The following is a 16886-nucleotide window of genomic DNA, read 5'->3' as shown; positions in this document are numbered from 1 at the left end:
CACCCATTATCCCCAGTCTATGCAACAAATAGTTTGTATAAAATGGTTAAAGCTGCAATTCTCTAGAAATACATGGATGCTGCTGTGAAGATTAGAGGCATACTGCTTCAGGGCACCTTACTGATGGATGAAGTTGATAAATGCATTACATAGTGCGGCTCGGAGTAAAGCAGACAAGTTAAGTTCCTAGATCCAGTCCTTGATTTGTTCCAAATTAGCTGGTCTCAGCCAGAGCATTGCTGAGGACACTACAATTGGCTTCAGTGTCTCTAAGTTGGGGGAAGGGAGGAACTGAGGTTCTTACTATTGATCGGAGACCCTGCTAGAAAGCACACATTTGTGGACATTGGATGAGAACAACATTGAACTTAGCCGTGATGCTGCTTTCTCTACAGCTGAATAGTATAATCCAACCTCATTGCCAGGATCATGATACCACAAATGCGAGGGTATACAAATCAGGAAAGGATGAACAGGCTGGATCTCTTTTCTCTTGAAAAAAGGCGACTGAGGGGTGACCTAATAGAGGTCGTTAAAATTATGAAAGGTTTTGATAGAGTGGATACAGAGAGAATGTTTCCACTTGTGGGGAAGAGCATAACTAGAGGCCATCAATATAAGATAGTCGCCAAGAAATCCAATAGGGAATTCAGAAGAAACTTCTTTACCCAAAGAGTGGTGAGAATGTGGAACTTGCTACCACACGAAGTGGTTGAAGCAAATATTATAGATGCATTTAAGGGGAGGCTGGACAAGCATATGAGGGAGAAGGGGATAGAGGGTTATGCTGATAGAGTTAGATGAGGAAAGACAGGAGGAGGCTCGAGTGGAGCATAAACACCGGCAGGGACTGGTTGGGCCAAATGGCTTGTTTCTGTGCCGTATATCCTATGTAATGTAATTTAGGCAAGTTATCTTAGTTACGTCAATAAAAGTACATGCAAGACTGTATCCTTGTTTCCAGGAAAAGGAAAAAAATTGCTTCACTCACTAAAATCACATTTACAAGGAGATATTTTATTTTTTGGGGCAACTTCCAGAGCAGAGCATGAAGTCTTGAAACCATATTGCCAAGCAACCTCATAGTTTACTTGTACCTCAAGTTTATTTTGCCCAAACTCAGGCTACCATGATCAAGATCTGGGTGTTTAATTACTTATTAATTCAAGATGTATTTAAGAGCTTTTTAAAAAGCTATCAAAAACACTGGAAATACTGACTCAGCAAAAATAATTTTATGAAAGAATATACAATAATTTGCAAGCAATTGGAACAATGTAAATTCCTTCTGAAGCCCAAAACAGAATATAAATATTTTCTATTTTCAACTATTATGAAATCTGCACAGTGAGCCCAGATGTTTGTGGAATGAAGGATATATTTTAAAGATATCGCCTTTATATATTAGGTAATTAAAAAAACTAGTGATGTGGGGAGTGCAAGGTGTATAAATCTAGTTTGATATTCAGTGTATAGAAAAATGATATCCACCATCAGTTCTAAATTCATTCAGAATTCCAGTACATCGTACTATTTCCTTTAAACATACAAGGAATCGTGTTCTTTAAATGTGTGCTCTAACCTTTTAAAAAAACCTTTAAATTAAATAATTCCAATGTCTATTGAATATATTAAAATATTTTTTAGTTAAAGTTTAGATTTTATATATCCACTTGAATTGTTCAGATTACCAGCCCTGCACCAGCAATGTCCCACAACATTTTGTTCGAAATGCATTGCTCATGTTAATTCCTAGTTATAAGTTGCACAATAAAGAGTACATATGGTGGCTCAGTAGGCAAATGCAGCACCTGATGTGGAACTGAGCTATGCATAAACAGCAATGCCCCAGGCTCATTTTTTGGTGTTCAGAGTTAACTGAATTCACAGGCCAGCAATAAGTCCACGACAATTGGACTTGGGCTATGCGAGCAAGAAAATCATTCAGCCAGAATTCCCATTACCATGCTAGAAATATATATTATTGTCTGTTGCATAAATATAGAATCAGCCTTGGCCGTGATGCCCTACACAACCAAATAACCACAGCCACTGGGCATGGTACAGAGGACTGTCAACAATAGAAGTACACCCCAGCAATCCGAGAACCCTTTGAAAGAAATAGGAAAAGCATCCCATGGCTACTTACGGAATCAGATCCAACACACCTCTTCCAAGCCCTACCAAACCCAATCCCTCGAGCCTTATGGCGCGGGAAACTCCCTAATTTCTCTCCACTGGCAGCTCAATGGTGCTTCATTATGAAGTGATGGCAGAGAAGTTTTCCCCACCAACCAATGAGTTCAAATTCAATGGGATATGGGCAAATCTGAAAAGATATGTATTTACTGAGGTCAAGCCAGGGAAATTTATTTTCAAGATCTAGTCCCCATTCTTGAAATACTGCCAAAAGCAGGCAACCACATCAAGAACATCCCCGACTTAGAAAAAACTGCCATCAGAAGGCACAAGGCAACCTAACAAGTTATAAGAACACAGAAGGGTAACATGGCTCATTTAAAACAAAGTGTGTGTATGTGAGGGGGGAGAAGCGGGACAAATGGCCCCAGGGGTAAACACAATCAAACACCATCTGGGAACCAGAGACCATAAACCGCCTGGGATGTCCACCAGCTATTCTGAATTGTATATCATTTGTAGCATGTTACAAATATAATGCACCACAGCAATGTAACACATTCCGAAACATTAACCATAAGTGAATGACAAAAGAAAAAGTTGTTTAAATATGTTTTTATCTACATCTCACTTTGCGATCCTGCAGAAACCACCGCGATTTAGGAATTTGCTAACCAATAACTTAAAAAACATCTGACAAAGTTACCAAGACCTAACAAAGTAAGCACCCTAGTGATTAAAGAGTTCTGCCCTGTTTGCAGACTCAAAAGTTGCAATCAGCCAGCTGGTCTGTATGCGAAGTGGCCTGCGGTTAAAAAGAGGAAATGCCAAGGAATTTAATGCAGTCACAAATGGGCCACTTTACTTCCGACTGAGGTCTCAGTTCAAAGGCAATCGTGCCCCCACAAACAATGCTTTCGGGGGCATTCGGTCATTCATCACTGCACCAACTCTGCCTTTAAATAAAGGCTCCCCGCAGATTTCTCCTTTTCCTTAAAAACAAAAAAAAAATGCTGCCGCAATCTTGCAGTCTGAATCTCTCCAGATTACACGATGTGCAATGGGAAATGAAACTGGCGAAGGAAAGCGGTTACACTTGTTGCTAACACTTTGATCAATCGAAGGTAAAAAGGTCGAGCTTTATTCATTAAAATAACAAAAGGCACCGTATCACTCAACAGGACAGGTCAGGTCAAATAAGCCTCTGGAGATAAAGGAAACCTCCCGATGACTGACTGGGCTGCGAGCAGCGAATCTGTCTTTAATGCAAAACAGTCCACTGACTGGGAGTTCAGTCGGTGCTAAACCACAAACAGAGATTGCAAACGGACCGACTCCTCACTTTGCAGCTTTGTTTCCAATCAAATTAAAGTTCTGATTATTGCTTCTTTTCCTTCAGTAACTCAAACTCACTCCATTGAAAGCTGCACTCGGATTTACTGATTTATCTAGAAGATGTCGACATCCAAAATAATGCAGTCTAAAAAGTTTAAACGCAATGAAAATTAAAACAAAAATAAGACCCCTTTCCGATCAGATGCCGCGGCTCTTTTGGGGCGCAGTTTTTTTTTCAAACCGTCTCAGCCCGCTGCACCTCAGCAGAAGAAAGAAACTTGCAACGATTCGTATCTACACAAGAAACCTCTTTGCTTACTTTTGACGGGCACGCCGGTGAACCCCGCTGCTTGGACCTGGCGGCGGCGGCAGCGACCTTGCGCCCGCGCTCCCAAACAATGCAGAAAGTCAGCAGCAAAACGCAAACTTTCAGCCCCGCTGCCATCGTCCCGAGCCCACCGACAGCCGCCACGGCGCATGCGCACTCGCCCGCTGCTCGGCGTGGTGCTGAAGTTGGTCGGCGGACCCCCCACCTGGGCAGCGCTGCTGTGAGGGAGGACAAGTCCCTCAGCACCGCCGGCCCCGGAACCACCTCCTCCTCCTGTTCACAAACTGCTGCCTGGCCTAACTGCGTGTTTCCAGCATTTTACATTTTTGTTTCGGATTTAAATGCCTTTACTCACATTACGGCATTACAAGCTTCTTCAATAATTTTTGTACCCAACTCTCCCTCATATTTTCAAAATTCCCAATATTTCCTAGCCCCTGCTTTCACGACTCATCAGTTTCCCAGTGATTTTCTTTTACCTCCCCTTCCTCAGAATGTTTTTTAATCACCGTTTCTCCACAATATTATTAGCATCACTTGTGATCCACATCAATGGGGCGGAGGTGGAAAGGGTGGCCAGCTTTAAGTTCCTCGGAGTCCACATCACGGAAGACCTCTCCTGGTCCCTCAACACCTCCTCTCTGGTGAAGAAGGCCCAGCAGCGCCTATATTTCTTGAGGAGGCTGAAGGGATGTAATCTGTCACCCCCGATCCTCTCTAACTTCTACCGCTGCACTATAGAGAGCATCCTGACAAACTGTATCACGGTATGGTACGGCAGCTGTAGCTCCCATGACCGGAAAGCCCTGCAGCGGGTAGTCAAAACTGCCCAACGCATTACCGGCACCCGGCTACCGACCATAGAACATATATATCAGAAACGCTGCCTACGGAGGGCACGGTCCATCATCAAAGACCCTACCCACCCCAGCCACAGTCTGTTCGCCCTCCTACCATCTGGAAGACGCTACAGATGCATTCGCACCCGTACGACCAGATTTAGGAACAGCTTCTTTCCCAGGGCTGTCATCCTACTGAACTCCACAAATAAACACTAAAGCCTGCATATCTGCCGATGCACTTTATTATGGTCATATTTATGCTAATATATATGTACAAATGTATGTTGAAATGTTTAAGTGTCCTAATCCAAATTGTACACTCTCGGGAGCCGCAAGCCTACATTTCGTTGTACTGCACTTGTGCACTAACAATGACAATAAAAGTTGATTTGATTTGATTTGATTCAGATACCTCAATTGCCCCCATACCACTAATATCCTCTATTATTCTTATTTCCAAATGGCTCAACCTCCCTAAGATGGGCAGTGTGTATCCCTACTGCCCTGAATATCACAGGATAACACTTCTATAGTGCCTTTAAGGTAGGGAAACATCCCTTGGTGTGGGATAGGATGGGAAGGATTGAGTTCTGCATGTGTTGGCGTTTGTGTTGGGTGGAGATCGGGAGACTGTTGAGCCAAATCGAGCTCGGGGATGTTGAAGGCATGGATGACGGTTGCCACCTCTGTCTCTGCCAACCTCCACCAACTCACTGTCTCTCCATGGAAGCCTCACAGCGATCTGCTTGATGATTCACCACTAAAATATATTTAGCTGAGGGCCTATGGCATTGGCATGCTGAAATCCCAGAAGCTATACTTGCACCAGGGATAACTTAGAATAACAGAAATGTGATGGCCTTCACAGTTGAACAACATGCTGGCATTCAATATCTAGGCTCACAGATGACCATCTTTGTGAGAAGCGCTGCCACCTATGGAATTGCAATCTTGGATGAAGTCCTCCTTTCCACAGAGGAGGGTAAAGCAAGCTTATCAGAGGAAATGAAAGGAGAAAAATGAAAAAATAAGCTCAATATTTCAGTTTGTGTTTAATGTTTGGCCAATCAATGCAGATTCTATTCTATGAGTGAGGGGAACCAAATTATAAATGAGTGGTGGAATTGATAAGATCATTTTTATAATTCTATCTTCAATGCTCCTCACACACCTCCACATTCATGCCCTTGTCCTCAATAAAACCCTTATATCGTAATATTGCCCATCTCCACCACCGGCCTCAGCCCATCTGCTGCTGAAAACCTCATCCATGCTTTTGTTACCTCTAGACTTGGCTATTCCAATAGTCTCCTGGTCGGCCTCCCATTTTCCACCCTCCATAAACTTGAGTTCATCCAAAAGTCTCCTGCCCGTATCCTAATTCGCACCAAGTCTTGTTCACCCATCGCCCCTGTGCTCACTGACCTACATTGGCTCCCAGTTCACCAGCGCCTGAATTTTAAAACTCCAATCCTCATTTTCAAATCCCTCCATGGCTTTGCCCCATCCTTTCTCTGGAAACTCCTCCAGCCCTACAACCCACTGAAAACTCTGCGTTCCTCTAACTCTAGCCCCTTGTGCATCCCCCACCATTGGCAACCATGCATCCAGCTGTCTAGGCCCTAAGCTCTGGAATTCCCTCTGTGAGCCTTTCCACCTTTCTCTTCCTTTAAGGGGTGCCTTTAAACCGACCTGCCCTAATTTCTCCTTCTTTGCCTTGGTGTCAAGTTTCATCTGATTACGCTTCTGTTAAGTGCTTTGGGACATTTTACTGTACTAAAGGCACTATATAAATGTAAGTTGTTGTTGTTGTAAACTCCTTGGATTCTATTTATACCATGAGTTAATGTTTTAACTTCAACAAAGATGCATTTTTTAAAATTAATTTTCTTTTTGTCATTAGAAGCAGGAGTGTAACAGTCTTGGAATTAACCACAGCTACCAATGAGTGCACAGCATTTAACTGTTGAACTTTAGTGTACATATTAATTCAATACATTGAAAACCAAAAATACATACTGTGTTGACTTTGTACTCACATTGTGGCACAACTGCAGTAAACACAAGCAACCCAATATGAAGATGAATATTAGGTAAGTGTAGGGGAGCAAACAACTATAATCCAATTGAATTAATTAGATCAGCAATGAGGGCAAAGTTCAGGCACTTTGTGAATGTCACCTGAACCCGAAAATTGGATTACAGCTTTTAACTCCCTCCCACTGATTAGTATTTTTGTATAATACAGTGCCTGCTTTTAAGGATTTCAGGTTTTTTTTAATCATCATGCAGCAGGTGGACTGACCATGGCTAGAAGACTGCAGTCGTGTAACAGAAGAGAAATACAGGATATGGAATGACAAGTAGTCAAATATGATTTTTGTTTCCACAAGTAAGACAGGCAGGATATCTCAGAAAAAGAATTGCAAGGGAGTTCTGATAAACATCATTAGTGGAAGTAAAGTCAGTAAGGTAACTACTAAAAAAATACCAATGGGCATCTCTATTTGTTACGGAGGACATTGCGGTATCTGATAACTTCTGTGATACAATGAAAGCTGGAGCCACTGCACAAGCCACTTTAATAGTATAGCTTTTGCCTGGGAGTTCACAACAGGGAGCACATGCATCATTGCTCTTTGTAAAGAAAATGGTTGTTTGCTTTAGTCCTGAAAGCAAATCACCTTCATTGAAGAGACCTGGATATTCTCTTGGTTATTAAGGTCGTTGTATACTTGGAAATATATTAAATTGGTAGGGTCAGAAACATGCAAGCCATTCATTTCAGCCAAAGTGCCAGTCTGTGACTCTGGCACTGACCCCACTAAAGTTTGTGGGGTTAGGTCACCTGATTTGAATAACCCAGACGGTTGCCCAAATCACTAAGCGTGCATCTTAGGCGCCTGCCTGCCTGCCTGAGGAGGCTGCACAATGCGGCCAAGTGTGCCCCCTCAGAAAGATGCCAGAAATGCCCCATCAGCCCATTTATAAAAGCCCTAAGGGCCCGGAATTTGCAGTAAGAATAACGGTGATACTATCAATGCTCGCCGTTATTAAGGAGTAAATTGGACAGCAACTTCTGGCATCCGCACATGTGCAGTTAAATGTGGAAATCAGGAAGTCGCTGTCCGATTTGCCCTGCTCCTCCACAGGTTTTGCTCACCAAGCGATTAGGCATTAAAATGCATGAAGAGCATGATATTGCGGCACTTATCCACTAGTTACCCACTAAACATGCCAGAAAAAATTGCGTTTGTCCATTCAAGTGTAAATTAATTTTTAATGGCGTGATAAGTCTTAATTACTGCAAAACAACCTCTCTGGCACTGAAAATTTACTTTTACAAGTCTCATTCCTTCGGATTTGAAAAATTAAAAATTAAAATTACATTTTTCTTTCTGTCTCTTTTAATCCCATATTCTCTTTATTTCACTTTCTGTACATGATTTTGCATTGAATTAAATATTCTAACTTACACTTCTGGTTTAGACTCTGCAAGCCTCAATAAGGATTCTTCAATCTGATTGGTTGCGCAGACATGCCACAGATCCCCTGTAGAGGACGCCGGACTGCTTTAACTGTCTTATAACCACAAGTCAAAGTGAAAAAGCCCACATAAATTCTGTGGGCAAGGGTAAGTGTAATGAACATCCAGCGCTGTTCATTTGTCGCTGACCGCAAAATCCGGGCCCTTATTTAAATTTGTAAGATGGGTCCACATTTGCTGGATGGCAGGCCAGTATGGCTGTTTCCACCAAGCCAGGTGATGAGAAATATCCTGGCCTGGGAGTCCCCTCCCCCAGCCATTTGCATCTTATGCCAGTGAACTTGTTTGGGCCTGGCAAAGGCTTCACCCCAAAGAACACCCCATGGAAACTGCCAGTGCAGGCTGAGACCCAATGTATTTAATTCACTGCTATTCTGCCACATTTCTACCAGACTTACAGCAGGATTGCATCAGAAAGACCGCAGATTTTCAAACCTAGTGCGTCAGCCAGTGCAAATATCAAACTGCAGATGTTACATTTTGTTACAGATGTGAAACAAGTTTAAAATGCAATGCATTTCTGAACTGGAATCTGGAGCTGAAAAGAGGGTGTGATTCCGAGTGAGTGGGTGTGACTACGAGTGAGGCAGGTATGGGGATTCAGATGGTAGCATTGGAGGAGCCTCAGCCCTTGCACTTTTTCAACAGGTACGAGGTTCTTGCAGCCTGTGTGGACGAGAGCAGGGACTGCAGGGAGGATGAGCAAACTGACCACAGTACCGTGGTTCAGGGGGCCATTCAAGTTGGGGGAGCAAAAGGAAAAGTAGTAGTGGTAGGGGACAGTATAGTTAGGGGGATAGATACTGTTCTCTGCAGCCAAGAGCGTGAGTCCCGACGACTGTGTTCCCTGCCTGGTACCAGGGTTAAGGACATCTCCTTGGGCTGGAGAGGAACTTGAAGTGGGAGGGGGAGGATCCAGTTGTTGTGGTCCATGTAGGAACCAGCGACATAGGTAGGACTAAGAAAGAGGTTCTGCTGAGTGAGTTTGAGGAGCTAGGATCCAAATTAAAAAGCAAAACCACAAAGGTAATAATCTCTGGATTACTAACGGAGCCACGAGCAAATTGGCATAGGGTCAATAAGATCAGAGAGTTGAATGCGTGGTTCAAAGATTGATGTGGGAGAAATGGGTTTTGATTCATGGGGCACTGGCACCAGTACTGGGGAAAGAGGGAGCTGTTCCGTTGGGACGGGCTTCACTTGAATCATGCTGGGACCAGTGTCCTGCCGAATCGAATAACTAGGGCGGTAGATAGGGCTTTAAACTAAATATTGGGGGGAGAGTTCAGGTGAAGGGGCATTTAGAAAGTCAAAGAGAAAAGAAAAGATAATAATGAGGGTAGCAATAGGGGTAATGTGAACCAGAGTGTGACAGGAAGAGACAGAGCATACAAACTTAAGAGTGCACCAGCAAATAGAGTCAGAGTAGAGAAAAATGGTAAAAAGACAAAATTAAAGGCTCTTTATCTGAATGCATGCAGCATTCGTAACAAGATAGATGAGTTAATGGCACAAATAGAAATAAATGGGTATGATCTGATTGCCATTACAGAGATGTGGTTGCAAGGTGACCAAGGCTGGGAACTGAATATTCAGGGGTATTTGACATTTTGGAAGGATAGACAGAAAGGAAAAGGAGGTGGGGTAGCTCTGTTAATAAAGGATGAGATCAGTGCAGTGGTGAGAAATGATATTGGCTCAGAAGATCAAGATGTAGAATCAGTTTGGGTGGAGATAAGAAATAGTATGGGAAAGAAGTCACTGGTGGGAGTAGTCTATAGACCCCCTAACAGTAGGACAGAATATAAATCAAGAAATAACGGGGGCTTGTAAGAAAGGTACAGGAAACTCTCGATTTACCGGCACCTAAACAACCGGAAATCTCTGTTAACTGGCAAAATTCAGGAGTAGGTTCAGATAAGTTTTAATTCATATTAGTGGCCGTTCCTGGATCTTGTGGCCGGGCTCCTGCACTTGTTGCTAAGCAACAGGGACGCTTGGATTTTATGGTCGGGTTCCTGCACCTGTTGCTAAGCTACAGGGATGCTTGGATCTTGTGGCCGGTTCCTGTACCAACAGGGACGCTTGGATCTTGTGGCCGGAGTTCCTGCACCTGTTGCTAAGCAACAGGGAAGCCTGGATTTGTTGCTGTGTACGGAGCTCTTGTACCTTTTACTATACCTCTCTGTAATCCGGATTTTTTGATAAACTGGCACCATGCTGGTCCCGTTGGTGCCGAATAAAAAAGAGTTTCCTGTACTACAATAATCATGGCCGATTTTAATCTTCATATAGATTGGACAAATCAAATTGGCAAGGGTAGCTTTGAGTTCATAGAATGTATTCAGGGTGGTTTCTTAGGACAATACGTTGTGGAACCAACCAGGGAAAAGGCTGTTTTAGGTCTGGTAATGTGTAATGAGACAGGATTAATTAATGATCTCATTGTAAAGGGTCCTCTAGGGAAGAGTGATCATAGCATGATTGACTTTCAAATTCAGTTTGAGGGTGAGAAACTTGTGTCTGAAACTAGTGTCCTAAACTTAAATAAAGGCAATTACAAAGGTATGGAGAAAGAGTTGGATAAAGTGGACTGGGAAAATAGATTAAAGGGTAAGAAGGTAGATAAGCAGTGGCAGACATTTAAGGAGATATTTCATAACTCTCAGCAAAGGTTTATTCCAGAGACAAAGAAAGACTGTACAAGAAGGATAAACCATCCGTGGCTAACTAAGGAAGTTAAGGATGGCATCAAATTGAAGGAAAAGGTATATAATGTTGCAAAGATTAGTGGTAGGCCAGAGGATTGGGACATTTTTAGAAACCAGCAAAGGATGACTAAAAAAATAATAAAGAGGGAGAAGATAGATTAAGAGAGTAAACTAGCTAAAAATATTTTTAAAAGACAGTAAGAGCTTCTACAGGTATATAAAAAGGAAGAGAGTAGCTAAAGTAAATGTTGGCCCCTTAGAGGATGAGACTGGGGAATTAATAATGGGAAACAGGGAAATGGCAGAGACTTTGAACAAATATTTTGTATCTGTCTTCATGGTAGAAGACACTAAAAGCATTTCAATAATAATTGATAATCAAAGGGTTATAAGGAGGGAGGAACTTAAAACAATCACTATCACTAGAGAAAAAGTACTAGGCAAACTTAAGGGAATAAAGGCTGACAAGTCCCCTGGACCTGATGGCCTACATGCTAGGGTCTTCAAAGAAGTGGCTGCAGAGATAGTGGATGCGTTGGTTGTAATCTACCAAAATTCCCTGGATTCTGGAGAGGTCCCAGCGGATTGGCAAACCGTAGATGTAACACCCCTATTCAAGAAAGGAGGGAGACAGAAAGCAGGAAACTATAGGGCAGTTAGCTTAACATCTGTCATTGGGAAAATGCTGGAATCCATTATTAAGGAAGTAATAGCAGGACATTTAGAAAATCATAATACAATCAAGCAGAGTCAACATGGTTTTATGAAAGGGAAATTGTGTTTGACAAATTTACTAGAGTTCTTTGAGGATGTAACGAGTAGGGTGGATAAAGAGGAACCAGTAGATGTAGTGTATTTTGGACTTCCAGAAGGCATTCGATAAGGTGCCGCATAAAAGGTTATTGCACAAGATAAGAGCTTACGGTGATAGGGGTAATATATTAGACTGGATAGAGGATTGGCTAACTGACAGAAAACAGAGAGTCAGAATAAATGGGTCATTTTCAGGTTAGCAAACTGTAACTAGTGGGGTGCCACAGGGATCAGTGCTGGGGCCTCAACTATTTACAATCTATATTGATGACTTGGATGAAGGGACCGAGTGTACAGTTGCCAAATTTGCTGATGATACAAAGATAGGTGGGAAAGCAAGTTGTGAGTGTAGTGTCCGCGTATCAATAACACACGGACTGCAGGAGAACAATAATAACAGGTGTTTACTGAACAGAGGGTATGCTGGAACTGAAAGTACAGAAGCCTGCTACGGCTTTATATACAGGTGTGGTCACTGCCGGTACTACAGTATAAAATCAGTTCTCTCTTAAAGGTACATACACAACAATTCCTCCCCTTTTAGATAAACAGTACATAACATTCATTTAACAATTAAATAATAACTAATTACAATTACAATTTTCTCTGTACTACATACATCAACTGAAGTAATCATTTATAAATTCAGTCTTTGAGGAGGCTTCCTGATCCTGACTGGATAGCGCCTTTCTCGAGTATCCTGTTCTTGCAGCGGAGTCGATTCTGGCTCATTGTCATTGGTTGGTTCGTCAGCTTCCAATACCACTGATTCTGAGGTAGACGCAATCTGTACTTCGGGTTCATCACCAGGTGTGCATGCTCGTGGTATGGGTTTGACTTGTTCCTGTGACTCTAGAATCTGGTCAGCATGGCGTCTCACGATGCTCTCTCCAACGTCCACTGTGTACATTAGTGGTCCCAGCTGTGTGCATATCGTTCCTGGCTGCCATTTTTCTGTTCGGTAGTCGCGGGCCAAGACTGGTTGCCCTATCTTGAAGCTCCTGGTTGGCTTCTCATTGATGTGCTGGAATTGCTTATCCTCAACATCTCGTCTTATGTTTGGTTTGAGCAAATCCAAGCGACATCTTAGCCTTCGGTTGAAGAACATTATGGCTGGAGCTTGGTTGGTGACTGCATGTGTCGCATTCCGGTTAAGCAAACAAGAAATTATCCACCTTGTGTTGTAGTGGTATGTCATCGTTATACATCGCCTTTATTGCTTTTTTAAAGGTCTGAACAAACCTCTCAGCCAATCCATTTGTGGCTGGATGATATGGGGCAGATGTGTAATGTTTTACCCCATTATTCCTCAAAAACCTCCGGAAATCCTTGGACACAAACTGTGGTCCATTGTCGGAGCAAATCTGTTCTGGCAAGCCATTCCTGGCGAAGATGGTCCGTAGGACTGCAATAATTTTCTCCGTGGTGGTGGAGGACATTTTGATGACCTCTGGCCATTTCGAATGTGCATCCACGGCGATTAAAAACATTGAGTCCATAAATGGACCAGCAAAATCAATGTGTACCCGTTGCCATGGAGATGAGGGCCACTCCCATGGGTGTAGCGGGGCCTGTGGTGGAGCGTTTTGGACCTTCTGGCATCCTGTGCATCTCTTGGTCATATCCTCGATTTCTTTATCGATTCCCGGCCACCACACAAATGCCCTGGCTAGGCTCTTCATTTTTACCCCTCCCAGATGACCCTCATGAAGCTCATTGAGCACTCTATCTCTCAGCTTGGGTGGAATTACCACTCGGGATCCACACATCAAGGTCCCCCGGCACACTGACAGCTGTTCTCTCCTTGGCGAGAATGCTGGCAACAGTGAGTCGCCATGTGCTGGCCATCCCTTCACCGTCAAATCATAGACCCGAGAGAGTGTCGGGTCATTTCGGGTTTCCTTCTCTATACTTGAGTTTGTAACAGGTAGACATTCGACTATGGTCGAATGGAATATCTCAACAGGGTCCACTGCAGGTGCTTCCTCCACCGTAGGCAACGGTAGGCGCGACAGCCCATCAGCATTTCCATGCTGTTTTGTACCCTTGTACTCTATCTCGTATTGATGTGCCCCTAGAAAAAGTGACCATCTTTGCAGCCGTTGCGCCGTCATCACCGGAACGCCCTTCTTTGGGTTAAAAATGGAGACCAGAGGCTGATGATCAGTCAGTAGGGTGAATTTCTGCCCGTGCAGATAGTGATTGAACTTCTTCACCCCCCACACCAGGCTGAGGGCCTCCCTGTCAATCTGGGCGTAGTTACGCTCGGCTGAGGTTAACGAGCGTGACGCAAAGGCTATTGGCCTCTCTGAACCGTCAAGGAATTTGTGTGACAGCACCGCTCCAATGCCGTAGAGAGATGCATCACATGCCAACAGAATTGGTAGTGTTGGATTGTAGTGGGCCAATACTTCTTTTGAAGTGATTAGGCATTTACATTTCTGAAAGGCACGCTTACACTCATCACTCCATTTCCATGTTACTCCAGTTTGCAGCAGGGCATTCAGTGGGTGCAGAATTGTAGATAAATTTGGCAAGAACTTATGGTAGTAGTTCACCAACCCGAGGAACGACCTCAGTTGCGACACATTTTCTGGTGCTGGAGCCTTGACTACTGCCTCAATCTTGTCTGGGGACTTATGTAACCCCTCCTCATCAATCATGTGGCCACAATACGAGATTTGTCTCCTGAAAAACTCGCATTTGGGGCGGTTGGCTCGTAGCCCATATTCTTGTAATCTAGTGAGCACCTGCTCCAGGTTGGCAAGGTGTTCACTGTCATTTTCGCCCGTAACCAGGATGTCGTCCAAATAACACTGGGTCCCCGGGATCCCTTGCAGGACTTGTTCCATCACCCTCTGCCAAATAGCCGGGGCTGATGCTACCCCGAATACCAGTCGGTTGTACTGGTAAAGACCTTTGTGAGTGTTTATCGTGAGGTATTTCCTAGATGCTTCTTCCACCTCCATTTGTAGATACGCTTGGGCCAGATCAATCTTCGTAAAGCATTTCCCTCCAGATAGTGAGGCGAAAATATCTTCTATCCATGGAAGTGGATATTGTACTGTGTGCAGGACTGGGTTCACAATTACCTTAAAGTCCCCACAGATGCGAACCTTCTTCGGCTCCCCAGGCGTGCTGCTCAATGATTTCTTCATTACAGGAACGATGGGTGTGGCCCACTCGCTCCAGTCCACCTTGGACAGCACACCCGAACGCTCCAGACTCTCCAGCTCTGCTTCAACGGCTGGGCGGATCACGTACGGTACCGGTCTGGGCTTAAAACATTTTGGGTTTGCGTTATCTTCGATTTTTATCGTTGCCGTTACTCCTTTTAGAGTCCCAAGTCCTTGCTGGAACACCTCTTTCGCGTCAGTTAGAATTTTTGACAGTCGTCCAGGTGTGACGTCGTCATCCTTTTTGTCAGCCACAGTTAGCGCCTGAATGGAATGCCAATCCAATTGTATTTTTCGGATCCATTCACGTCCCAATAATGGTGGTCCTCCATCTTGTAGTATATATAGATACAGTTTCTGTGTTTTCTTGCCATTGTATTTAACGGGCACCCTTATTTTTCCTCTGGGGTAGACTTTTTGCCCCGTGTATGTCTTCAATACAATGGACGTGTCCTTCAAGGGTATGTGTGAGAATAGCCGCTCATAGTCTCGTCGATTCATGACAGTTAGGGCTGATCCTGTGTCCAATTCCATCTTTACTTGGGACCCTGCTATCATGAGGGTGACCCAAATGGTTTGGTGATCCTCCTTTGCGATCACGTTGTGTAACTTTAGACAACTTAGTCTCCTGCTCCCGGAGTCATTATCACTCTCCTGATCTTCTGAACTACTGTCTGTCATTTTTTTTACTTTCTTGTACTTTTCCTTAGTAGTTCTTGTAGTGTTGGTTTTCTTTCCCGACCTGCAGACTCTTGCTGTGTGTCCCACTTTCCCACATTGCCTGCATACTTTGTCCTTAAACCAGCAGTCCTTCTGCTCATGGGTTGTTCTGCCGCAGCGATAGCACTTTTCTGCTCCATATGCCATTTCGTTAGCGCTATATTCTTGTGGTTTCTGTTGTATTTCCGCAGCTCCCCGTGCTGCTGCTTCGTAGGATACTGCCACGCTGAAAGCTTGTTCTAGCGTCAGGTCCTTTTCCGAAAGTAGTCGTTTCTGCGTTCCTTCACTCTGGAGCCCGCAGACAAACTTATCCCTTAAGGTATCTGCCAGTCCTGCTCCGAACTGGCAGTGCTTCGATAACTTGCGTAGTTCCATAAGATAGTCAACATTGCTCTCATCTTTATGCTGGTTTCTTTTATGGAACTTGAATCTTTCTGCTATCAGCAGCGGTGTAGGGTTTAGATGTTCCTGTAAGATATTGACAATCTCTTCAAAACTTTTCTCCATTGGTTTAGCTGGGGTAATTAAATTCCGCAATAGGCCGTACGTTCTCGCGCCCATCAAATTTAATAATACTGACGCCTTCTTTCCATCGGCCACCTCATTTGCCTTGCAGTACACTTCAATTCTTTCCACATATGTGGTCCAGTCTTCTATTTCGTTGTCGAAAGCAGTGATACTGCCACTCTTCGGCATCTTGGGTGGTTTAAAATGGCGCCTTCCGCGCTTTTCCTTCTTCCCCAATGGATTAAAATGGCGCTTCCCGCGCTTTTCCTTCTTCCCCAATGGAATAAAATGGCGCCTCCCGCGCTTTTCCTTCTTCACCTTGCTGCCAACGCTGCTCCTAGCATTCTAAAGGGTAATGGCGGCGCCCCACGGCTTTGGCGCGTCTCTCTTTTCCTTCCCCTCATTTTAGTTTCACTACGCTGCCCGGTTCTTGAGCACCGACCGTGCCCTGTGCGCTCCACCCTCTCTCTCTCTCTTTTCCTCCCGACGACGCTGCACGGCCCCTTTGCAGAGCCGCTCGATCGAGCTCGAGCCCGCCACAGTCCGGAAGGGTCAGCGCACTACCTGCTACCAGCACGATTTGCTGGAACACCTTGACTGGGGAGCCAAGCCCAGCCCTCCACAGCCTCCCCTGCGATTCTCTGAACTCCGATGGATCACTGGGCAGTTGCCAGCGGTCGACGCCCATTGCTCTGCCTTCGACCTTCAAGAAGCTTCTTTTCAGGGATGGATCCCCGTGAGGTTATGCAGTACTGCAGGTGAGTTCGA

General features: G+C 44.2%; 1 protein-coding gene across 1 annotated transcript in view; it reads right to left on the bottom strand.

The window, feature by feature from the left end:
• il17rd (interleukin 17 receptor D) overlaps nucleotides 1–4047 on the bottom strand; it is a 93424-nt gene extending 89377 nt beyond the window's left edge. Inside the window, exon 1 of the mRNA XM_086001616.1 lies at nucleotides 3794–4047. Within this exon, the coding sequence (XP_085857742.1) occupies nucleotides 3794–3919 (126 nt within the window). The 5' untranslated portion in view covers nucleotides 3920–4047. The remainder of the gene's footprint in view (nucleotides 1–3793) is intronic.
• Nucleotides 4048–16886: the final 12839 nt, after the last annotated feature.

The sequence above is a fragment of the Somniosus microcephalus genome, chromosome 11 (assembly GCF_052327205.1).
Source record: "Somniosus microcephalus isolate GS21.2 chromosome 11, FLI_Smic_1.0, whole genome shotgun sequence".
Classification (NCBI taxonomy): domain Eukaryota; kingdom Metazoa; phylum Chordata; class Chondrichthyes; order Squaliformes; family Somniosidae; genus Somniosus; species Somniosus microcephalus.
The sequence above is the reverse complement of the archived record's forward strand: the minus strand, read 5'-3'. Positions and strand labels throughout refer to the sequence as shown.